Below are 27,704 nucleotides of genomic sequence, written 5' to 3'. Positions count from 1 at the left end.
ATTAGATTGTCTCCAAATTTTGTGTAAACCTTTCCCTCTACATCAATATTGAACCTTCAATCCAATTAGTATCACACACACACGCATATGAAATTTAACAATGTATATATTGAACTGCCATTTTGAGATATCAATAAATGCCTTTGTAGTTTCAACCAAACCCATTCATTGCCATTACGAAGTACCATGGGAGATCATGCAAGGTGTCTATGAGCCTATCCAACAGGTTTAGGGCTTAGAAAGTACAATCGCCATATTACCTCTTGCTTAACTCTCTGAAGTTCAAGGGCACACAAGCACATCTGTCAATTGACCTCCTACTTAACCTAGATGGATGCGTACCTACCTACCCTCCTCACATGTATTGTATCTCCCCTCCATTGTGGTATAACTTTGTTAGAGCCCTAAATAAATCATTGATCACAACAATAGGTATGGCATTTCCAGACGACTAGAGAAAACATAATATCTTCTGTTGGTATGCATTTATTTCTACCTCTTCAATGATCTTCTGACGAATGAATTTGACACCCTTATATGCCTTAGAAGGTTGAACGATTGCAGTCTATGTCACATGGTTTGAATTCAAATTCGAGTTCGGCAATGAAATTCGAAAAAAGTTTAGTGATGCCAAAAAAAAATCGAAAACAAATTCGCCTTATATAAATTTCTGCTTTTTCTAAATATAAATATTAAATCTAAAAAATAAAAAATATTATGTTAAATTTCTATATAATATGAATAAGTTTTAAAACATATTTCTATTATGAGATTTAGAAAACTTAATTTAAATAATACTAATATACGATATGAGTTATATTAGAACTTTTTATACTAATATAAATATATTATAATCTAAATATTTAAAATATCGAACTTTAATATATTTAATAAAATATAAATCAAATAAAAAATTTAATAATTTAAAATATAATTAAGGTAGATAAATTTATATTTAAATACTCAATATTATAATTCAGGTCATATATTAAATTCTAAAATATATTACAAAACAAATTAGAAGATTTAATAACAAGATGCTAAATTTTTATTTTAAAACAAACTTAAAAATTTAAAATTTAAAACTGAATATTTAAATTAAATCTAAATGTTTGAACTTTGAATTTAGAGTCAAAGGGAAGCCGACAATCATTTAATCTATCAAGCAGAATTAAAAACTTCAAAAAGGAGCCAAATCATTAATCAAATGTTTTATGCCTGAATATTTCTGTGAATGGAGTTTGAGCTTCTACAGGTTATAATTTACACTTATTCGACATGGAAATGGGCTGCAAAATAATTATTCTGGTCAGTGGTGGATATGCTCATTCCTGTCATTCTCATTGTGCCGTTCAACATTGAAACCTGTTGTATTCGCCGATGAACATTTCATCACTGCTTGACATGAAAGGGCCCTACGAAAATGATTTTTAATATATTATATTTAAATAATTTGTATCTCCTCTCGAATTTTGTGACGGATTTTAGAGATTTTTTAGCAGAGTTTTGAAGTTTGCCAAATTTCGAACTTCATGGTTGAAATCTGGCGAACCCTGTGACTTAGATTGCAGTCCTAGATGGTGAAGTGACATAACTTTCACTTCATCACACCTTTCCACAATTAATTATTATTTGTTGTTTTATTAAAATCATATTTGTCTAAAAGCTGCCTTCTCTAATCCAATCGTTGTTTTCCCATTATCAATGCATATTTGCTTCATTACTTACAGAAATATTCCTACATACTTAGTCACCAGTCATTGACTGCAAAGTTGCAAACTAACAATACAAATCAAATTATTTGATAATTTACTAACTTACATTACTTATTGCCTTTGCTGACTACATTAGATTGTTGCTGCGTATTTGACCTATCATTGTCGACCCTATCATATTGTTGTTTATTAATCACTTTCTCTTAAAACATGGATCGATGTCATTTTCCATCCAATGAGTTGTGTAGCACCTTGTTCCTTGTTGACTTAATAGTTTGGATCACATCACTTGATATTGTAATCGCAGCTATCATAACAACTCTGTCAGTGACCATTCAAGATCGATTGTTATACTTGTGTAAGTGTTGGTAATTAGCATAAGGAAATCTTATTTTTCCTTGTTGATAATATGATATCACATTGTGTTGACATCTTTGTAAACTATCAACTAGTTTGACTTCTTGAACCCATCATAGGATTTCGACTTATTCCACTGCCTTGACAATACTTCCAAATTAACATCTATAATTGTATATGTCCAAAACTGTCATGGCTTGATCTATCTATCACTGCCTTTACCAATATTATACTTTCTTGACCGATTTGGATATGCAATGATATTAATAGTATTGGCTTGCTGTTTTTATTAATATCACAATGTCATTCCCTTTGGACAGTGATATTGTTAGTCAACTTCTCTTGAGGCTCGACATCTTGCAACATCCTTGGCTAACATGTGATTAATCTTCCTACTGGTGTATGATCAATTTAGTATATGATCGATCCTTTAGAAACGCAGTAATGATATTAACATAAATGTCTTTGTTCCACTAGAGATCATGGTTAATATAATGATCTTCCTAAATCTTTACAATTATCATCTCAATTTTGTCTCTCTCAAAGACCTCATGAAAATTGAGACATTCAGTTGTCTTATAATTATAATATATTTATCATCATTCATTTGTATATTTTAACTTTTTATTATTATTTATCATAAAATCCTATTTCAAAAAGGGAATACGACAATATTTCAGGGAAAACATGTTAGATTTAAATTAATTCCAGTTGAATAGCTGATCAAGTAGTGAGCACTTTTAGTAGTCCACTGATGACCTAAAATTGTTGATCTAAAAGAGAAACTAATTTGGGCCATTGGTTTTAGGTAAAGATCAAAGTCCTTAAGCTCACAAAATCCTTAAGGAAATTGGTGTATAGGAGTATATCGAGAATTTTTCAAATGAACGACTAGTAGAAAAGCAAAAGGCATTAGATACCCAATTCAAAAACACTCTACAATGTCAGAAAAGGGATTTATGGTCAATAATGAATAACTCTAATGGAAAATATAAGTTTGACTGCTAATGTTGCAAATAAAGGAGATGAATGTTAAGTAACTAGTGGGAAGCAAGTACTAATCCTAGCTCATGGAAACCATGAATGGAGTTCACTAATTGGAATATTGGCTATGGAATGTCTCAGAAAATTATTCTCGAATAATTTAATTTCATCCATTTATGCTAGCCATTAACCTTAGATCCGGCTCAATATTTTCCATCAATATTCCATAACATTTATTAATTATGACTTAAATTGTGTCCACTATAATTATGCTAATAGCCAAAGATGTAAATCATGAGTCCATAGTATGCCTGTTTGCTACCTATGAAAAGAGGCTACAGATGCAATGGCCCCTGCACTACAATAAGAAAGTAAATGGATAAGACTGTATACATAGCCAGGAGGAGTCTAGCAAATTCTTTAGGGGGTCACCTTTTAGCCCTAAAATGCAAATCTCGGTTGCTTGAGCACTAGCCTGTCCTAAAGAGATTGCATGCCACAAAGGCTCCAAGTAAAACTTATTGTAAAGAGAACTGTCGACATCTCAGTAGTTGTCTAGTCACAAGGTTCGAGTTCAAGTTTGAGTTTGACAACTATGAAGTTTGGAAAAAGTTCGACAAGGCAAAAACATTGAAAAAAAAATTGACAATAATTTGGCCTTTATAATTTTTAAAGAATATAAATATATGACCCTCATTCCTAGCTATGGGAGGGTGTGCAACTTTGTGGAGACAATTATTGAGTATAATAATTTTTTCACTTTTCTTTGCTAATAAAGAAAATTAAAATAAAAGAATAACAATCTTTCTATTTAACCTTTTCTAATAAAATAAAACTTTAAATATTACAGAATTAAAAATAATAAAAAGGTATTATAATAATAAATTAATTAATAATTATAAAAAAACATACAAAATATTATTATTTTACTGATAGTAAATATTATTATGTTACTGATAGTAAATATTATTATTTTACTGATAGTGAATAAATAAATATACACACATTATAAATGTACATACAGATAATGATAAAGAAATAATAAACATAATAATGAAAATAATATTTTTTCTTATTATCTTTTTAAATATCAAAATCTCAATAAAAAAATAAAAATGTTACCGCATAACAATAAATAAATATACATAAAATATACACACATTATAAATGTACATACAGATGTTAATAAAGAAATAATAAACATAATAATAAAAATAATGTTTTTTCTTATTATCTTTTTAAATATTAAAATCTCAATAAAAAAATAAAAATGTTACCACAATAATAATACAATTTAACATTATTATGTTATTAGACTTTATAACCTCTACAAATTAAAAATTAAAATGTTATCGAACTGTCAGCTGGAATTAGCGAAGCGAATGAAGGAGACAAAGAGATCAAGCAAACAACAGGAGGATGGAGCCAACGGGTGGCTAAGGAAAACTAAGGCAATTTGACACAAGCTTCAAACATGACCCTCCAATGGTGCTGTGATATTCAGCCGCAATCTTTTTGGCAATTTTTTTTTTTTGCCCTTTCAGAGCTTCGAATACGTAAATGAAGGGCATTGTTTTAGAACCTTGTTTTGCCCAAAATCCAAAAACGGCTTTGTACGAATTCCATAACGAACTTGGCATATTTTTTCCATTTTTTATAGGTTTGTCGAATTTCAAATCTGAAGCCGAAAATTCGGCAAACCTTGGGATTAAGTGTAGGACCATGACTAAGAACCGCAGCCGATGGAGAAACCAGACCAGATCAAAGATGGTCCCGAGCCTAAAAGGATGAGCACCAAACTCAGCAAGAATGGTGTTGAGTGGGATGGACTAGTGGCTAATGATATATCGAAGGAGGAGGGTTTGAACTTGCTCAACAAAAGCCCAATCCGACTCAAGTAGAGGACCCCACATAATGGAACCATAAAGGACAGTCAATCTAACCAAAGAGTCCAGGAGGGACATCTTGGTCATGGTGTCCTGGAAGTGATGTCTAAAACACTGTCTCTCAAGCACAGCTAGAGAACCAAGACCCTTGTTCATGCTTGGTTGCATAGCAAGTCTCAAACTGAAACAAGTCCTCGAAAATCTAACCCCAAGTATGTATAGGAGGAAGCGATCTCGATCTCCTCTCCCTGAAAGTAGAAGTGGAGATGAGAAGTCTTCAAGCAATTGAAGACCATCACATGGGTCTTGCCCAGGTTCACAACAAGCTGTCGCAAAACACAAAAGGAGGCCAACCCATCAAGGAGCCACTAGAGTCCCTCAAAGGAGACGACCAAAAGAACCACATCATCTACAAACAGCAAAATGGAGATTAGAACATGATGTAAAAGGTAATCATCCCCCACGAACAAAAGTTACTAAGGAAGGTCTTCAACTCATCAATGTAGATACCAAAGAGAGTAGGAGAGAGGGAAACCCTACTTCACCCCGATGGTGCTTTGAATACTGTCTGAAAACACCTGGGGGAATCTGAACCTGTCCACCAAATAGTCATATAAACTCATGATAGTCGTGAGAACCTCTGAAATCCTGATCTCCCTAAGCTTCTGAAAGGGACTCGTCACGGGACAAAATCAAAAGCTTTGAGAAAGTCTACAAAGAAACAACAGACTTTTGTCAAGAAATGTCGAGCCTCCTCAATGATGGCCCGCAAAACAAGAATATGATCCATAGTCTAGTAATCTGCTCAGAAACTAACCTGTCCTCTGGTCCTATAGTGTCGACGATTGAGCTTTCGACATAAGATAGTGTTCAGCACTATGACGTACAACTTGGCAAATGTATGCCCAATCATGATGGTCTTATAGTTGTCAAGTCAAAGATCGACCCGGTCTTATGTATCGAGTTGATGATGTGTCACGACCAAGAGTCAGGAAACCCAGTGCAAACCACTATGTTAAATAGCACAATGAGAAAGGACCCCAAAACCATCATGCCAACCTTGAAGAGCTCTACCTAGAACCCCTCCTTGTCTGCGGTCTTGCTGATGTTCATGCATCTAACTGTCTCAAAGATGTTGATGAACGTGAAGAGGTGGCAGCGGGATGGGGACGTGAGAAGGAGGGGGGGTTGGTCAAGGATCTCACACAAAGGAAACTCAAAAGACCTGGGCAATGGTATTTTGCCAAACCAGAGAATACAAAGAAAATTTAGATGAGATGGTTGCAGGTGTTTTCTAGGCCATAGTAAAGAGCTTGTTCAGACTCTTCAACTACAAACTGCAGCCCAGTGAAGTGAGATTGAATCACAGCTGCAAACAATAAATAGCATTTGGATTCTTTTAGCATATTCATTGAAGAAGATGCTATGAAAAGCTAAGTGTGTCATAGGGATTGATAGAATGTCATCAACCCACGAGGCTTGGAAGCTACTTTATGGTGCTTAATTTTTTTTTTTAAATGGAATGCTGAATTAGAGAAGAGAAAAAGAACATCAACATTTAGTTGAAACACATTTGCATTTAATTGAGAGTTCTAATGGCAGTAGGAAAGAACTAGAATTTTGGAAGGATGAGTTTGATAATTTGTCAAGAGATAGGGTGGATCCCATACCATTCAACCATTAAGTTCGTCATATCCTAGCACTAGAACTAAGAGTAGATAAATTTATTAGAAAAACCTGGATCATATTGGATCTAAATATAATCCAAGCATGAACAAAGCTGATAAAATCATTAATGTTGACTAGCCAGTCAATGATGAATGCAATAAACAGTCAGAAGAAACTGAAGGTTTTTGAATAAGTTATGTGTTGTATCGATAAATTGCTTTCACATAAAAAGGGGATGCATGGGTTTGATAGATTGTCTGCCAGGTACTCAGCTATATGAGCAATAGTAAGTAAATTTGAAGGCAGCAAGCAATAAGTTGATACAATCGCATATGGAAGCCACTGACAAGACCGCATAAGGTAGCAGAGTGTCCCCACGATGCAATAAGTGAATCATCCCGTTGAGCTGCATAAGGAAAATAAATCCCACCAACCAAAACCAGGATATTTTTGTTATACAGATCACATGGTATTGCATTGCTTTGATCAATGTTGGGAGATTTCAAAGAAGGAAAATAAAACTAGCAACAGTTTGTTTTCAAGTCACCAAAAGTCCAAATTCAGTTTGAATTAAAGGAGCTATTTGGAGGGCTGGGAACTACTATCTCAATACTCTAGTAGCGATTTCTTCTTTGAAGAATGTGATAAGAAGTTTGAGAACTGGCCTTGATCCAGCTCCTTCCCACTAAAACATCTACTATAAATACATGGTCTTAAATATGGGTACGGTTGCTCTTGGAACCTCACTTAGCAATGCCTTTTTAGAAGATAACCCAAGGGATAGATTGCTGGCAAGGATTTCCTTATTGCATATTCCCCATCCTCTCCATTTTAGGCAGAGCTCATGAACAAGTGGCAGTTGTACTAAATTTTTGTATCAAATTAGCATTTTTAGTAATAACCACTTTTATGAGATTGTAATGCTAAGAAACAAGTGTCTATCATTCACTTAAGGTGATCCTTGTCTCTTAGTTATAAACAGAGGTTATTTACTTCTGTATCATAGGGATCAGTTCAGCAATAATAAAATGCATTAACTTATGCAAGAGTTCCTCTAGAAACTCATAGCAAACAAGAATAGAATCTGATGCATTCAATTTGTGATTACATTTCAAGTAATTCATTCAAGATTCACTTCTGATTAGTGTCATAAACAGACTTCATTTCTTGCTGAGTGCTTCAGGAAACCTAACAAATCTTATGTTAAACCTTACTTAGTATCCTAATCAAGTATCAAATGTAAACCTCTCTAACTTAACATGTGTATTCTGACAATATATGTGATTGAAAAGCATGCTTTATTATTCAATAAGAGAGAAAACGTTTGAAGGCTCAGAAACTTCAAGGTAGAGCAAATCAGCTAAGCCTATCTTAACTATGATTACTCTTTGTTCTGTTATAGCTAGATTCTCTGATTCTGTTCTCAAAGGACTAAACAGCGATATTAAAATCGCTCCAGATTCAGCATTTTAAAAAAGTAATGACAAATTCCTCAACTAAGTAAAACTTAACTCACTCCATAATTCCACAATGCACTTAAGCATGCAAATGATTACTCAAGTTCTTTATTGTTCATAAAGCCTTTGCTCATTTAGTTGTACATTTATCATCTTCCTGTAACTTCAAAAGCTCTGATTGCAATTTCATGCTAAAGTAACACAGAATGAATAAGTGACTACAACTTGGGCACTTTAGGGTCTACTTTGGTCTTTGTAATAAAGTTTCACTCAAAGCTTTATTCCATTCTTTGAGGTCTCTAATAGGATCAGTCTCTTGAGCTTTGCAAGGCTCAAAGTGTAGAAAATATGATCCCCCTCTAGTCAATTGGCATGTTGAGTGACTTATTTTGAGAATTAATATTCATTTATCCAAAACTTTATGCCATACCCCAGTTGCTGAACCCTTTAACAAATATCATAGAATATATTGTTAACTAATCAGAAAACCAACACATCCCATAATATATTATATCACCACTTGAAGCCTCACTCACTTGTAACACGGTGGAATTACTCTTTCAGTTTATACTAGAATCCACTCTTATCAATCAGTACAAGGTTGCTCCCTTCATGAGAGCAACTAGGGGCACCAACAAGAAGTCATCACCCCACTTGTGCCTGGTGAACTCCATATAGACTTGTTAAAAGTGTTAGTTAATCAGGATAAATCTATCATTGAGAAATAATTATATATTTGTGTAATATATATTATCTTAATGTTTTTATATATAGTATTATATTTTGATATATGATATAACAAAGTGAAATTATATATATATATATATATATATATATGTACACGTGTGTGTGTGTGTATATATATATATATATATCTTACTATAATCATATTAACATTACCGATTGACTAATGGTTGACCGAAAATTTCATTGTCGACTATGTTTCTGTCTTGGCTGGTAGTCATTGCTTATGGTTGTGCTTTGGTTTAAACTTTCTTGGAGACACGTCCCGATGGGTCATGACTCCACAGTGGAGTCACTTCCCATTGGGGATATGACTCCCCTCCTCCATACAAATGCTCAACCATGCCCTGCATTTTATAATCATCAAACACAAACATATAACAGTCTTCAAGGTTATAAAGTGCAGTGCTTGCCTACCATTCTTACAGTGCAGTGTTTACATCATTCAAATTGATATCTGATTTAAATAACAATTCTCAGAACTTATAAAGTCAGCTGCATATTACTTTATAATCAGTAATAATATTATATATCCACTCACAGTGATATTACTTATAGTAGTATGAGAATATCACGAATAAGAATTTGACAAAACAAATCCATATTAGATATTAATATTTTCTCTCACAGTCAAAGTCTGGCAACATTAACATGGTATCAGAGCAGGTACCTTACCAGCCTGTTAGGTTCAATAATGAAGGAAATAAGATATTCAATTTAAGATAATCAATATGGTATGAGATCAAGTGGCATGGGGTCTGCGGATTACTCACTATTATCTAATTTAAATGTTCAAAAGCTTAAGCTGAAGGTTTAACTTTGTCACAGATATTCAAGAAATTTGTTTATTCTCTTATTGTTTAGCCTCTATATTGACAAGTTAGAGGAATGGCTAAACAAAGCCAATGGAAAGGGAATTCAGCTGGCTGAATGTGTGATCAGATTGCTTTTGTATGCCAATGACCTCATTCTAATTGCTAAAACAGCACAGTGGCTGAGAGAACATTTGAAGAACTTAGAAACCTTTTGCACGGAAGTAGAGATGGAGGTCAACACTTCTAAGACCAAGATCATGGTCTTTTCTTTGAGGAGGAGCAAACAACAATGCACTTTCATATTTATTGACAAAGTTCTAGAAATTGTAGAAGAATACAAGTATTTGAGGATAAATTTCCATTCCCGGCTCAGTTGGGAAACATGGAGATCAAAAAGGATACAAGGGGGATGGAAGGCATCTTATCTTCTTCAAAACAGGTGCAGAACAGTAGAGTTATGGGATTGGAAGACTAAGAAAACCCTCTTTGGGTTGTTGGTGATACCAATTATTTTGTATGGCAGCGAGGTATGGGGGAGCAGCATATCAAACCATAAATGGCGACAAATTGAAAGAATTCAGAAATGCTTCATCACAACTAATCTCAAAATCAAATCCACAATCCCATACAAGATTATTTTGGCGGAGGCGGGCATGTTCCCGATAGAGACCTCGGCAATTGTTAGATTGCTGAGCTATCTAAAAAAGTGAGTAAAATGGATGCACATCGCTGGCCTAGTAGGGTGGTGGACGGAGAACTGGCTCGTCGAAAGAAGGCATGGAAGAAACAAAACGATAAATGGTTCAATAAGTGGAACATTGACCACCTAGAATGTCCAAAAAACAATTCTGAAATTAAAAAATGGGTGGCAAGAAAAATCAGATCTGTCATGTGGGCAAACCAGCTAGGTAGAAAAAAGCTTATTATGTCAAAGAATTTAATCCCACATGTGAACATGATGACAAAGAATATTTAGGAGCTGAGATCAAAGGAAAGGCAAAAATCTTAATCGCTCAGTTGAGATCTAGTTTTCACCGTTTGAGATGTGAAACTGGTAGATGGAAGGTCTCTAAGGAAGAGTGGGAGGACGGAATTTGTAGATTTTGCAACAAGAGTGTGGTGGAAATAGAGTGGCACTATCTGAAGGACTATACAGCATACGAAGACATTCACAGCCAACACAAAGAAACGTTAAAAGTGAACAACATAAAAAACCTTTTCGAAGGACCAAGACTTTTCAATGGGGCCATTTTACTTATGCAAATTCACAACAAAAGAGACAGGCTGGAGAAATCACATCAGACTAACTAGGAGTTTTATGTGGGTCCTTTAGGCTTATGGCCTCGTGGACATCATTAAAAATCTTTCATTCATTCAAAATTGTTCTTGAGGATATGTTATGTGCATTTTTGGGTTAGTCAATCTATCCCTCTATGGATCTTTAGAGTTCCAATAATATTGCAGATCTATTTCAGAATAAAAGCCATGCAGTTATGGTTAAAGTGCACATCATATTTGTTTTGGACTTGAGCTGCACAACTGTGAGATGTACCATGAGAGAGATCAAAACGATGCCCATTTCTTGATGTTCATTTGATTTTATGAGAGGAAGACTTTAATTTGCAGATAAAGTGCAAGCAGTAGTGAGCCATATGACCACAACGTTATGATGTGTTTGAAGGTTCATATTGGAGATGATAATTGAATAACTGTGTGTCCTGATCCACAGGTATGAAGTGTTCTTAGACTGCTCATGAGATGCTATAGTTTCATAGGTCAGTGACTTAGGCTCAGGCTATGAGTGCTGGAGTATATCAAATCTTATCATTGTGTTTCCCTATGCGGAGGGGTGTCATTAAGAGATTGCAGATCTTGGAGTCCACTTGTGACTAAAGAGAATTGTAGATCTATAAATTGCTTTTTCTGGTGCAACCAGATTGGAATTGGGTCTCTGAGTCAGAAGGAACGCATGAGTTCCTATGTATGAGGTATGGAGGTATTTGGGAAGCCAATGTCACAGTGGGTAGTAGAGAAGTTAATTCTCCATTCAGAAGTTTGAAGAACAAACAGCCCAGGTTAGAAGCAAGCCCACTTATAGTATGAAGATTGCTAAAAGTGCTACCGCTGAAATCAATGTCATCGTGGAGCATAGTTATATTAATAATTGCCTCTGTAGTGAGCGCTTGTGTGTATATGATAAGATGAGTCGGGTATCACAAACTATCAAATTACATTAAACCTGCAGATAACTAGAAGGATGTCATATTCACTCATCTTTACAGCATGGCTATTAAGTAGTGCCAAGTATCTTTCAGTGCACGACTCTAATCTAGAAATATTAAAAAAGGGATATCTAAGGATTTGTCAAGCATAGGTGAATAAACTGAGGGTGACATGTTCTTCTCACTAGAGGCGTCTTTAATAGATGTGTCGGTAAGAAAAAGTTTATCTGATTTAAACTTTTTGAGTTGAATATTAAATATTTAGCGTGATACCATTTCTCATGATATGGTTTCAAATACGGATACCAATTCAGTGATGGTGAAGAACATCTACTTTGAAACATCCCGTACAGGTGGTCAGCATATAATTGACGAAGAGACAAATTTGAAATAAAATGATTCAAAACTGGTAGTCATTCTTTATCTGCCCTACTCCAAAAGCCACATGTGTCTGAAGTCATTTGCAGTGATCCTAGAAATCCAATCGAATGGAATACTTAGAAATAATCATTACCGCCAAATACAATTGAGGAACAAAGGAACGAGGATCGGGAAGAGTCACATAGATAAGGAAGGATCAAGAACCTACTTTACAAATATACGATATTCCATTGGGCATGTTATATGTGGATGACAATAATTCTTTCAAACATATACTTCGATTACATTTGGAAGAGTTATATTTGAATATTTGTAAGGTTCAAGAAGTGAAGGCTTAAGTATTTTTGAGTTAAAGATTTAAATCTGCAAAATCTTTGTGTGTGAAATTGGTGAACAAACAAAGTTCGTAGAAATCTTCATCAAGCGATATTTAGCGATTTAAAGCTGAGTATTAGTATTGTGAATTGTGATACTGGGAGAAGTATTGTCGTGTCATCTCAGAAACTGATCCCTTTATAGACATCAAGAACCAAAGTTAATCTATTGTGATTATAGTGCTTGCATGAGCTTTGGAACTCTCAATTTTTTGTAAGAGGAGAATGGTAAATTTATTTATAGTCATCAAGATAAGTACATGCATTGCCTTACATTCATAGAAACAACTTATATTTGAAAGGATGTTGATAAGCAGTTGCTCTTAAATAATGAGATAATTATTTTCTGATTATTATATCTTCAATATCATCCTTATTTTATTTTTTATAGTCAACCTCTTATTTGTATTTCTATATGTACTATAAGAGTTAACTGCCTTGATCTTTTCCTCCAAGAATGTTATTGCAGGAAGAGGGAGATTGAGATTCAGAGGGAGCTTGACATTTAACTAAAAGCATCTTTGAAAAAGAGGGAGCAGATAGAGGATATGATTCAGTCAACCTTCGATGATCTCAGTCATATTGATTGAGGGAGTAAACCATGGTGAGATAAATTTTCCAGTGATCAATAAATTGCAGCAGTCAAGAGAACTGTGATTTATGAATATACATCATGACTATGTGATTTTAATGGGCCTACCACCTGTGTCATCACGAGAAAGTGACGACTTTCAAACGATCTACACTTGTACTTGCAGAGGTTATTGGAAGGTAAGGATCTTACAATTACTTAAATCATGATATACATTTTGAGTAAATGTTCAAATAGATCATAGAAGGCTTTATCTTACAAATCAACAACTAAGTGTTAGATGTCATTTAGTTGACTGTCTATAAATTGTTTATATAGATATATGTTAGGTACTTGGTGAATATCTTACCTTGATATTATGATAGGCCATTACCGCAAAGAGTACCTGGTGAATATCATTTAATTGATATTCTAATAGGCCATTACTCTAGGTGCATAGCGAACATCATTTGATTGATGTTCCAATAGGTCAATACTCAAGTTACTTAACATAATATTGAAAGTGTATTTGGTGAATGTTATGTGTTGACATTCTGATAAGCCAATGCCCATATGATATTATTTAATGGAAGTCTTCTGATCAAAGATTTCCTTGATATGTGTTTTCTAAATGTTACCATGATGTTTTATGTCTTATGTATTCATCCTTCTAAAACTAAGAGGGAGTGTTAAAAATGTTAGTTAATCAGGATAAATCTATCATTGAGAAATTTTATATATATATAAAATCATATTAACATTACCGTTTGACTAATGGTTGACCAGAAATTTCCTTGTCGACTAAGTTTCTGTCTTGGTTGGTAGTCATTGATTACGGTTGTGCTTTGGTTTAAACTTTCTTGGAGACATGTACCGTGGAGTCACTTCCCATCGGGGATGTGACTCCCCTCCTCCATACAAATGCTCAACCATGCCCTGTGTTTTATAATCATCAAACACAAACATTTAACAATCTTCAAGGTTATAAAGTGCAGTGCTTGTCTACCATTCTTACAGTGCAGTGTTTACATCAGTCAAATTGATATCTGATTTAAATAACAATTCTCAGACTTATAAAGTCAGCTGCATATTACTTTCTAATCTGTAATAATATTATATATCCACTCACAGTGATATTACTTATAGTAGTATGAGAATATCACAAGTAAGAATTTGACAAAACAAATCCATATCAGATATTAATATTTTCTCTCAGAGTCAAAATCTGATGACATTAACAAGACTGAATCTGGAACCATGCAATAGACTACAACCTTCAATTTCCTCTGAATTTCAGTACGCATTCTTTGCACCTTCCCCAATGGATGTATTTATGCCCAAGTTTGAGCAAAAGAGCTGACACAAGGGACCAGAATGTCTCCCATACAAAGAGCCAGAAGAAGAACCAAGGCTGCTTCAATACAAGATTCTACCATTTTTTCCAATAGATAAGATTTTTACTGCAGCTACAATAATCTGCCAGCCCTTTCCCATCAGTGAGCTTTTCACTGCAGCTGAACTAGAACCAAATGTGTTTTTTAACATTTTTTATTCAAGGTGCCACCTCATGATAGATGCCTACCAAAATACACTAGGACATGTTGATTTAACGTGTTAAAATGTAGGTCCATACATTTGTCCAAATGCACATCTAAATACTACATTTAAGTATCTAAATACTAAATTTAACTAACTACCTAACTTTAGTTCACCTCAACATAAAATGGTCTATTTTACACCAACATACTTGTACAAGGCGATTCAAGTGTTCTAATGACTTGGGATACACAAGAATCAGTCATTTAAATGCAAACTAATGTGCTATTTTCTAAATCTTGCAATCAATAAAAATTAACACCTAGTTAAAACTTTGTTGGATGTTCTCTCCAAAAATTAGACCATGAATATCCTATGAAAAACTATTCATCACAATGCAAGAGAATTCACATTGGTTTCCTTTATCTTAATTAACCACTATGGTTATTCTCTATCCTACATGTGAGAAAGGCAAATTGATGACCTGAACTTCGCGTTTAAGTGTATCTTATAAAAACTCCCTGTGGTGCAAGAAGACGGTTTCCACTTGTTCTTTGCAATCTCATACAGTGGACATTGAGCATGAAGGTATTGAATGATGAGATTATATTTGTACTGATTATCATCGTTGAGCAGGCATTCATATTACTCACATTTTAATTGTGTTATCCTGGCAAGTGGAAACAATCAATTCTAGGCAGCACTAACATGCTTTAAAAAGGCAATCTCTTCTGTCATTGAGTCTGTATATGTGTGGGGGATGAGGCAGGGGCCAACATACATAGAGCCTGGAAGTTTATAACAGTGAGGTTCCCTGTGTTCCATAGAAGCACAAGTTCAAGCCCAGCAGATTGTACAGCATGTACATTTATTATGAATGTTAGATAAGTTACCAATCCTTCAGGGGGTATCTCATACACCAAATTGTCACTCATTTGACATTTGCCTATAAAACACCTTTTGGCTATAGCCCCTCTGCCTACATACGTGTAAATGTGTGCACATGTATATCTTCATTGAGAGAGAGAGAGAGAGAGAGAGAGAGAGAGAGAGAGAGCACTTTTGAATATTAATCACAATAGCTGGGAAAATATACCTGCATTATGGATTCTTTAACTTTTTTGCTGACAGCCTCATCAACAGCTCTCTCAGCAAGCTCATACACTACAGTATCACCTTCAGGACCACTGAGCCTTTCCCTTTGTATGTACCTGCATACACAAATCATTTTCAACATTATCACATGGTATGACTCACTTGACTTTAATACAGGTTCTATAAAACTGACGCTTCAATGTGAATCCTCAAAATAGGTGCATCTCCAAACTCATGTGTAAGTGCCTCTGCATTTCCCACATTTTTCAATAGCACATATTGTTGCTTTCATTGAATCTTACATTTTTCTTGAGTACAAAGAACACAAAAATTTAAAAACTATATATACCACATGCAAATAATGTGAGAGATGGAAATAAAAGGTGTTCAAAAAATTACTAAAACTCCAATACCTATGTAAAGTCAAACCTATCAAACTGAGCTTCTCAACATCTGATCAATAAATTCACCACAACATCAGCCCTCAACTTTGTTCAGCTGGAAAGCCTTCGATCTCCTTTATAGCTCAAAAAGATCAACACATTTCAGCCTTTTAGTTATAGAATAGATGCAATAAACCTTCATAATGGAGTAATCATGTTAATGATCACAATTCGGAACATGAAGCAAATTTTGGTATTTGTAAATTATTAAATTGTTATTTTAGAACCTAGAGATCCTTAAGTCCTAGTCTATGAGAACCCAATAACTTGTGTCATTCTCTAAGTATCAAATGTCTCTACTAGACCAGCTTTCATATCTTATTTGTATGATCATACATGATTTTGCATATCATGTAGTTTTGAACCTACTTGAAATTTCAATCTTTCATAAACTTTTGCCCTTCTTAAACCTAACTTTTTGGACCTCACAAATTTTATTTCTATGAACCATGGATATTCCTTTAGTAAATTGACAAGAAGTGCACTTCAGCAATTGCAACGTGTAGAAGGTTTTCTAGTAGACCTATGCCTAGAGAATCCCAATCTTATCCTGTATTGCAATTAGCCCTACCTATTTCCTCTTGGATGTTTATGTTGAAGTAGCATCAATTTGACATCTGGTTTCACCTTTCTGATATAATGGAGTATGGGCTGCTGAGACATCTTCCTTTGTCAGTGTAATAACCACCACTCAAGATGAAAGCTTCAAGTGAGAGCTTGAGATGCTGTAATGTACCTTTGAAATAATCATTAGTTAGAAAATTGTGCATATATTGAATTATTGAGATGCTGTAATGGACATTTGCAATAGCCGCTAGTTATAGAATTGTGTATATATTGAATTATTGTAATGTGCCTTTGTAATAGCCAAAAGATTTTTGTTCACTTAATACATTGAATTATTGTTGCACTCAAAACTATTGACCTCTTCAATAATATTTACAGAGTGTCTTCTTTTAAACAATGACGAGAAATATTATAAAATAAAAACTATTAACGTGGACCACCTTAATTTGAAGCAGAAAGGCTTTCCTCGCTGAGTGTTATCTCAAACGCCAAATCTTCCAATTTCTAAATAGACAATATAGGTCGATAATAGTTCTTGACAACTTTGCTAGTGAACAGACGAGCAATGTCTCTGTAATGTCCCCAAATTATGAGTACCCAAATTTTTCCCTACATCACAATTTTTGTCAAACAAGTATGCTCTTAACTTTTTAAGAAATAACTTTCACTTCATGTGAGGTACCCCTTCAGAAATGAAATTTAATAATATATAATTAAATAATAGAATAAATAATAAAATAATAAACATATATTCAAGAATAACAAATATAATTACAAATAATATTGGGGAAGAATATAGACTATCATGTCCCCAAATTTACTACATTAAGATAAAGAGACTACAACATCATCCTTCAGCGTTTATTGACAAGCACACAATAACAGTAGTTAATCACCGTAAAATGAGATATAGAGTAAATATGTCGTATCAATCACTTAAGGAAAGACATCAGCTATTAATGTTGGTTTAATAAGATGTTTGAGAGGAGGATTGACTAAGCAATGATTAATCATTACTCTTGCAAGTGACAATAATTGTCAAGAGTTCAGTAATAATTTACTCAAATAACAGCAACTGTGTCTACCATTAGCATCTCAATAATAATCAATATAGATAAATGTTATGATAGGGAATGATCTCTCATGAAGTGTTATGAACCCAGTATAGGCACATCTTTCAAATACAACTTTTCGGTTAGTAAAATATAAAAATGGAAATTGATCTCATTCAATGGGGGATATGAAAAAAAAAGCTTTACATACTGATCGCTGGTCTCCGCAATCAGAATTCAGATCTAGTAATACATTATTTAATATACTCCCGTGTAATACATGGGGCTATATTAAGAGTTACATTAGTCAAGATTAAATCAAGTATTATAACAGAACAATTATTTATGGATATTTCTGACAGACATATATATTATGTAAGTACAGATATATAAGTGTGTCTAGACTATATATATGTGTGTGAAGAACAATTTTATATATATATATATATATACACAGTAGTGTCACAGAATATTAAATAATAAATATACATTTATACGGTTATGAAATAATAATTATATATACTTATATCTTTATGCTATTTTATATATATATATATATATATATATATATATATATATATATATATATAATCAGAATTATATGTTATGTTTATACATAAAGTGGTAATACATGAGATATTAATCTACATATATATAGTATATATCTGGTATGTTAAGTAAGATATCAAAGAGGAAATGGAGATTATATAAAAATATGTTCAAGACTCTTCATAAGGAAGAAATGAATAAGGAATATAAATAAGTACTTAAAGATATGTATAAAACCATATTCAGTCTTATTACTATTTTTGCCTGAGAAGAAAGGGGCGATAATGTTTCCAAGGAGGGGCTTGTCTAAATCCAATCATTAATATGAGTCCCAAGACAAGGTAGGGGTCAGCATCCTGAAAGCCTTGAGGGCAAGTCCCAAGATAGGATACGGGCTTGAACCTGTAAACTTTGAGGGAGCCTACTGTAACTGGTCTCCAGGCACCTTGATTAATTGCCTTATCCTACCTTCATTGAGTTGAAGTAGTAATAAAGTTAATATGGATGTTAATAATATGTATACAGATAACATAATCTAATAAGATGAATGAGTAATTCTCTTCACTTTGGATGTCTTAGACTGAATCACTATAACTTTTTCCATTTAGCTTAGGACATAAATATAAAATATGGGTTAAAACAGACCTAACCTAGTAAGGACATTACACTTCATCATACATTAGCACAATTAGAAAAACTTCTTTGTCCTCTACACATCTTTGTTAGTCCCGCTTATAAATAGGTGGAGACTAAAGTTTTCATATCACTTTTGCGTAGTCTTTTTATCCTATGCTTTGTAGAAGATATTCATTTGACATATGACAACTTTATATTAATTCATTTGTCTAATATTTGACATGTCAAGAGGAAACACTTCTTTGAGGCATCTGGGTCGATAGTCCATGTGCCCTGCCTTGTGCTTTCATATTTTGCACGCATTCTTTCTGGGTTATTTTAGGGCAAATAGCTAAATCAAAAGACAACTTAAATAATTTGTTTGGTATGCATTCATGCATCTCAGTAAACACTGAGATTTATTTAGGACTAGCATGCCTACATTTCGAGATGTATGCCCTGCACCACAATTAGGGTTTATTTATAATTATAATTTATAGTTAGACTCCTTAAAAAATAATTTAATTAAATCAAAAGATTGCTAAAATTCACATTAAGGTCCAACCATAGAAGTGTTAAGGTAGAGTGATTTGATGAGGTGCCCCAGGAAATTCCTACCCTAGACCCTAGAGCATATATAGCATCCCCTTAGACTCATGTGGCCCGTGGCATACAAGAGAGATGGGCAACCTAGTGTGGCGTCTTATCACTATTCTCTTTCATCTCACCACTCCTAACTTGGCTTCAAATGATTGAACACCTAATTACAATGGATAGGACTGTGGGTATCATGCACAGCAGCATGCCCCAAAAAGCTATCCTTCCTAAGCCCAAAGGCAGTCCACTTTGTCCCCCTTTGGCCCCATGGAGAATCCCCAGTCACAACCATGATGTGAGGTACTTAGATGGATGAAGTCATCACTGTTCTCCCAATGGTAATAACCTCAATACCCCTACCATAACTAATTGCAAAATTTAGAAGGCATACATGATATTTCACACATAACTCTGTATGACAACGTTCAAGAGTCAGGAGCTAAAATGCATATGAGATTGCAGACATGCACATGCATATAATTATACTCTATCAGTGAGTTGTCCCATACTATGATTATACTCCTGAACAGCAAAGCGAGATACATAAATATAAAATCCGTAATATGAAGACTATCTATATACAAGTCTGTATAAATATTTAAGTATAAATAATCACTCAACATCATAATTCTGGCCACATAATTTGGTAAAAACAGTCACAAAGAGCATTCATATGTGAGATAGTACCACACAATGCTTCACACACAGATCACAGGTTTAAACTGAAATCTGATATTAATTCTTTCTATTTTAATTTTTTTCTTAACTTCCGATGAGGATTCCTGTCAAATGTGTTTGTCCGTCCTTGTATACATCTTACTCCATGGACAAGAGTAGCGTTGGAGATGTGTATCCCTTAACCACATGCAATTCACACCCTTCTAATGGTTTCTTAATCCCACCTTCTAGTAATGGCCTCTTCTAAGGTAATCACACTTTTTCATTAATTGCCTTGTATGTTGACCACTGCCTTATGATAGTTATTGGTTGCTATTGGTAATTTGCTTAAGCATACTATTTTACGATTTATAAAAATACTTCTTAGCCATGTAATTTGGTTGTTTCTTCAGTAGCAACAATAATACTAATTCAACGTATGAGCCTAGGCAGTGCACAAGATAATAAATGCAGTGATCACGTTTCTCCAGATCTAGGCCCAATATCCCTTTTTGTAGATAGTGATATACTTGGTTATGATTACTTCATAGCAATCAGCATAAATTGGCATCAAGTCTTATGATATTTCCTTCCCATTGCAAGGACTTTTGATATTAATATTGTAGCCTGTTTATGTTTCGCAGACATATGGAATATGCAAAAATTTCCATATGTCTGCGAAACATAAACAGGCCGCTAACACTACATTTAGTATTACTGAAATGCACACTGGTAATGTTATTTCAGAAGATCAGGGTATTCAAAATGAGGTTGTTAGGTACTTCAAAAATCTTCTAGCACCTCCACCATCTACATCCCCTCATTTCATCAATGATCAGATGCCCATTGATGCTATTCCTGAGCTGGTAACAAATGAGGATAACAACATGCTGGTGGCTCCTTTTACACTCTTAGAGGTTCACAAGGTTGTTTTTTCATTCCCTCCTGACAAAGCACCAGGTCCAGATGGTTTTACTGCCCTCTTTTTTCAGAAGTGTTGGTATGTCCTTGGGTGGGATTTACTTGTTGCTCTAGAAGAAGCCAAGAGAAATGCTGCTATGTTACAAAATTTTAATGCTACAAATATTGCATTAATTTCCAAGATTAGGAAGCCTAGTTCTTTTGCAGATTTTCGCCCCATCTCATTATGCAATACAATTTATAAAATCTTTACCAAGGCTATTTATTGGAGACTACAACCTATCATTTCTAGAATTATTTCTCCAGAGCAATGGGGATTTGTGTCTGGCAAAGAAACTAGGGAAGGTGCTCTTGTTGTGCATGAAGTCCTCCATTCAATTAGTGAGTATCAAACTTCAGCCTTTGTCATCAAACTTGAAATGATGAAAGCTTATAATAAGCTTAGCTGGTCCTTCCTTTTTGAAGTTCTCAGAGAATTTGGATTTGCGGAAAAATGGTGCAGATGGGTTAAAGTATGTATATCTGGGGCATTTTTTCCTGTAATCATTAATGGTACACGTGCCAGTTTCTTTGCATCTTCCCAAGGTGTCAGACAGGGGGTTCCACTTTCTCCCTTTCTTTTTATAATTATGGTTGAAGCTTTAAGCAGAATCATCAGTTTTCGTCATTCTCAAGGCTTATGGTCGGGTGAACCGGTGAGGGGTACCTCAATTTCAGTCGCTTATTATATATTTGTAGATGATACCCTCTTGTTTGGCAAGCCTAGTATTAAGGAAGCGAAACAAATTAAGAGCATGCTAGATTCATTAATGGAGGCTTCGGGACAAAGAATAAATGCTCAAAAATCAAAGATTTACATTTTTAATACAAATCAAGTGGTTTCTACCAAGATTGTCAATATTTTGGGATTCACAGAAGAGACCCTTCCCTCCACATATCTTGGTATTCCATTTTTCATGGGATCAAATAAAGCAGTGTATTGGAAATCAGTTATTGATAGAATTAAGAGTTGCGTGGCTTCATGGAAAATCAAATGGTTGTCTGTCTCAGGTAGGATTTTATTGGCTAAATCAGTGTCAATTCCTAATTATTATTTTTCAGCTCTTCAGGCCCCTTGTGGTGTGGATAAGTGAATTAAGCAGATTATTACAGAATTTATTTGGAGCAATAACATGACAGGTGATTCAAAGATTCCTCTAGCATCATTGAAAGATATGTCTTTGCAGAAGGTTGTTGGTGGGATTGGACTCCATGAACCGTCATACAGGAACAAGGCATTTGGTGGTAAATTGGTCTGGAAGATGTATAAGAGTCCAGAGAGAAAATGGTATCATATTATGCAAGAAAAATATCTGCAATCCTCCAATCCAACTCGATCCTTTCTTATTTGAATCTCCCAAAAGGTTCAGCCATTTGGAATTTTATGATGGCCTCACGGGAAGTTATAGCTAAATATGTCTCATGGGAAGTACACAATGGGGAATTGGCTCTCTTCTGGGAAGACTCGTGGAATGGTTTCCCTCTTCTCTGTAGGGATACTCAATTATAAGATGTTTTACCAATTGCGAAATAACAGTGGGGAGGCTTGGTTATTGATTATGTTAGTACAGTTGAGATATTTTCAGGAAAAGTTATTTGGAAAGATCCCAATGAGCTTCCCTTGTCAGAGCATCACAGAGCTAGTTTAAGAAACCTGTTATATGTTAGGAAAACATTTATCTCTGGTCAACCAGACAATTTGTTATGGGGCCCTTCTAAGGATGGTGAATATTCTATTAAATCAGGTTACAGTGCTGGGGCCTTTTTCTTTAGTTGGAACAATACAGTGCTACCGAAAGTGGGATGTTTTACATGGCTTGCACTTAAACATTGGATCTTAATAAGTGATAGATTAGCAAAACTGAATATAGCTCAACCTTTTCAATGTGTTCTGTGTAATTCTAAATTAGAATCAGTTGATCATCTGCTCTTACAGTGTGAATTTGTCCAACAATGTTGCTTTTTTGTTATGAATAAACTGCATCTGCTAATGCCAATTCCGAATACTATTTGGGACATGTTTCAAGGCTGGTTGCTTCCATCTCCTTTTCTTTGTGTGTCTGTGGAAGTGCATCCCCGCATCTGTTGTTTGGGCAATTTGGTGGGAGAGGAATAAACATATATTTAGAAATACTAGTTTGCCTCTACAATCAGTCCTTGAGGGATTAGAAGATTCCATCGGAGATATAGTACTTTCCCATATAAAGAGTAGAATTGAGAAGACATACTTCTCGTCTTGGGATGCGCTAATGGCAAAACACTGGAAGAAGGTGCCATCACTCTCATATGTTGTAACTTCAGTATGTCCAAAGCAATCGTCAGACAGATCCAAAGTTAAATGGATACCTCCTACTCATTTTATTAAGCTTAATTTTGATGGTTCTTCAAAGGGGAATCAGGGAAATATGGGATTTGGTTGTTGCTTAAGGAACAGTAAAGGCAAACTGATAGGTTTTAAAGCTATGCCGATTCCTCCTGGCACCAAAAATATTGCAGAGTCTCAGGCTTTGGTGCAGGGCTTGATGCTTGCGAAGAGTATGAAGGTAGATAAGCTCCACATTGAGGGATATTTCTTGATTATTATTAACGAATGTCTTAATAGGAAAATTGAAAATTGGAAAATTGGTTATTTATTGAAGCAAGCCTGGTCAATGACGGATTCATTGTAATGTCCCCTCTTCCAGATTAAATTTGAATATTGTAACCTGCAACCATTCGTTAGTATAATATAGAAAAATTGTATGTGGAACACATTAAAAATATTGGATTAAGTAAACATTAATCTAAATACTAACCATACTACCCTTCCTAATCCTTCGGAAGAGATCCTTCTCAAACCACCTAACCCTCTGATAAGAATTGTATCTCGATTAGGTAATTATCATATAAAGAACATCTTCCTTAGGCCTCTTTGAGATCTTTGGTAACACTGCTTGGTAAAGATCCACCTCTAACCAAGTCTCTTATCTCTGACATATGCATATGTTTGACCACTACAATATATCTTGTCTCTAAGAGATTCTCTACAGATCTCAATCTAGGTTCCAATTTGAAATCCCGATATTCAATCAAGAATGTCCTCTAATCTTTGAGTTTTATTAAAAGAAACTCGACATTCTAATGAATGCCCTCTACCAAGTTCTTACTTGATCTCTATGAGAACTATAAAGTTCTCATCTCAAACCTCGATCTTGATAATTTTATCTACCAAATGATTCATGTTTATTTATGAAATAAACATATCAAATGAACACACTGTTGATGTGAGTTTTGTATCACTTACATAACATATTAGTAATTGAATATCTGATACGGAATATCAAACATACAATTCCTCTCTTGAAAAGTTATTGCTCATGGAATGTGAGAATAACTCCAATGTCCCTTACACTTGTGGATACTCGCTCAATTTTATCGATGTGATTTGTTGATAACCACGTAGGCGGCCTTACGCAAATTGTTGAGGATGACTTGGACTTTGATGGGATGATGGAGATGGTGGTTCGATTTATGAAATATGCGGGTGGCAGATAATGTTGATGGTGGTGATGATGGAAGATGTGTCTGCCAATGATGATGTTGATGGGAAAGCGATGGTGGTGGAGGGTGAATGGGTGTGTTCTGATACTCGACTTACTTCTCTAACTTCCTTCTCTAAACTTCGACTACTCAGCTACTCACTATTCTACTCCTACAACTATGAATGGAAGGTTGGCAAACGGACGGGGATCGAATCTAATGAAGGCTAACCAGCGGCCCCACCTCCACAGATGCAAGGATTCAAAGGAAAGTAAACTAGTTTGCCACAAAAAGCTTCCCAACAAGCCACTAGGATGCTAGTGGTCTAGTATTGACCCCTATCAAACATCTACCAATGCTACCATACAACTATCCATCTACTTTACTCTTGCTTAAACAACTTGAAATACAACCAACTTTAACAACTTGAAAAGAAATCTAACTATGTGGAATTAGAAACCATGCAATAACACCCAATGTTCTTAATCACCATGCAAGTCACAACAATGAAAAAGAGAGCGATTTTGCTATTATCTTAGCAACAATTCCTCCAACCCCTTACAAATGAGAGCAAATGGCCTTATATAAGGGCCAAAAATACAACGGACAATGGAGATCAAAACAAGATCAACGATCTGGATTGGATCCTCAAAACCCTAATTAAACCATGCAAGTCACAACAATGAAAAAGAGAGCGATTTTGGTATTATCTTAGCAACAATTCCTCCGACCCCTTACAAATGAGAGCAAATGGCCTTATATAGGGGCCAAGAATACAACGGACAATGGAGATCAAAACAAGATCATCAATCCAATCCTCAAAACCCTAATTAAAGTTGTCACCCCATCGACCAGTGAGAAGCCGCCACCTCGTCAATGGGCCAATGAAAAAAGTCTAAAAGTGGCAACCAATGAGAAGGCACCAAAATGGTGGCCAATCAGGAATAGACACTTGTCCTATTCTAAAAGAAAGAGAAATTGCCACTTGGGCTTACATCAAATGATCCTCTAATATAAATCTTCCCTTTTCTTTCATTTCCTTAGCTAAGACAATGAACTTAGCTAGCCTTTCGTTAGCTTCTTCCCTAGGAGGACAAGGTGTGTGCTTCGCCTTGAGTTCTGCTAACTTCACCATGCTACTTGCTGCTTGTAGTATCTTTTCATGATCCTTCTCATATTCTTTCGCAAACCCAATAAAAGCATTGAGAGAGGAAAGAGTGCCCAAATGCTTTTTCTTGATAGCAACCTTTCCTAACACATCCAACCTCGATCCAAAATCTGTCTCATTGATATCCTCTTCTCTGATATCCTCAAAATCAAGTGCCATCCCAACGTTGCTCATCATGGTTGAAATGGAAGTGTCGACGCTTGGGCTGTAATGTGCAATCTCATTATGTATTTCTTTACCAACGGGAATTGTCCTTCCTTTAGTCTGTCCTTCATCCGTATCATGTCTACTGTATGGATATTGGTGTCAGTTATTTGCTTCATTTTCGAGAGAAAAGATGTTTTGGGCATCATATCCTCTTTGTCTTTCTTAGTGTTTGTCCACTTGGGATTCTTACTTGCACTAACATCCTCCATACTCGTCGCCCTATTACAAGATGGTAAAGTGGTGGACAATTGACAAGCAGAACCAAGGAAGGCAATCCTTAGACTAGAACGAAAGAAGGAAGTCAGCTTAAGGACCCCTTTCAACTCTAAATGATTAAAAATCACCTCTACCAATAGTCAGATCTTGACACTTTTGGAATTTTAGGATCAGACTCTGAGAATTTTAAATCCACTTGCAAATCAGAAATTTATCATGTAATTCACCTTCAAATAAAATTGCCCAACCTAGGGCAAAAATCGCAGCTCCTTGCAAAAAATTGCCAACACCATGAAAAATTTGTCTTTCAACAAAAAATCGCCCAAGACAAGGGCCAAATCTACCCTCAAGAAAAATCGCCAATGGAAGGGAAATCTGCCCTCAAGACCAAAATCGCCAAAAATGGAGAAAAAACTACCTTGCAAGGAAAATCGCCCAACACCAAAGAGCTGCTCCAAGAAGAAATTCGCCCATAAAATGGAGAAATCTGCCCTCAAAATCAAAATCACCCAAAAGCAAGGAGGAGAAGATGAGAAGTGAGGAAAGAAGAGGAAGGAGTTTTCTCTTATAGCCAACTCCACAAACCCTCCCTAGCTGGCCAACTTGGACCCTGGAAGAAAGAGAAAACAAAAATTAATTCTGAATCTGGCCCAACAATTAATGCTTGACCAAAATTAATTTTGCCATGATGAAAATTGCCAATTAGTTCCAAATTGCAAAGAAATTAAATAATGCCTTGGGGGTGTTAAATAGTTCCATTTAATGAGGATTTAGTAATTAATACGTCATTAAAATTGGATTTTGGCTAGCCAAAAGCCATTTTTCAATATTAAATTACTAATTACATAAGGCTTAAAATTGCCCTTTTTAAATTGTCAATTAGTTCCAAATTGCAAAGAAATTAAATAATGCCTTGGGTGTTTTAAATTATTTCCATTTAATGAGGATTTAGTAATTAATATGTCATTAAAATTGGATTTTGGCTAGCCAAAAACCATTTATCAATATTAAATTACTAATTTCATTAAAGGCTTAAAAACAATTTTAAGGCAATTTAATCTATTAAAGCCAAATTTTGCAATTTTAATCCAAATCGATTTTGCTAAGCAATTTTAATTTTTAACACAAATAAAATTATTTCTCTTAAGTCTAAAATCGATTTTGCAATTTGATTTCATCATCACAAAATTAATCTCTCTTCACCAAAAATTGAAGATTTTCCAAAAGACCAGATTTAACAAAATTTTCATTTTTTGAAAATTATCCAAATTTACACAATTATATCCAAATTTTCAAAAGAAAACGTCTAAGTACAAAATTTTCAATTTTATCCTACAAAGTTGGAATTA

The 27,704-nt window shown here is 34.7% G+C and overlaps 1 protein-coding gene across 2 annotated transcripts in view; it reads right to left on the bottom strand.

Annotated features, from left to right (window-relative positions):
- Nucleotides 1–27,704, bottom strand: part of LOC149570157 (melanoma-associated antigen G1-like protein) — a 105,322-nt gene that overhangs the window by 14,839 nt on the left and 62,779 nt on the right. For both annotated transcript variants that reach the window (XM_089822817.1, XM_089822816.1), the window contains one exon: nt 15,807–15,921. In XM_089822817.1, the coding sequence (XP_089678943.1) occupies nt 15,807–15,921 (115 nt within the window). The remainder of the gene's footprint in view (nt 1–15,806; nt 15,922–27,704) is intronic.

The sequence above is a fragment of the Cupressus sempervirens genome, chromosome 3 (genome assembly GCF_028749045.1).
Source record: "Cupressus sempervirens isolate cs-2001-9-10 chromosome 3, ASM2874904v1, whole genome shotgun sequence".
In the NCBI taxonomy this organism is placed as follows: Eukaryota; Viridiplantae; Streptophyta; class Pinopsida; order Cupressales; family Cupressaceae; genus Cupressus; species Cupressus sempervirens.
Note: the sequence above shows the minus strand (reverse complement) of the source record. Positions and strands in the feature narration are given on the sequence as shown.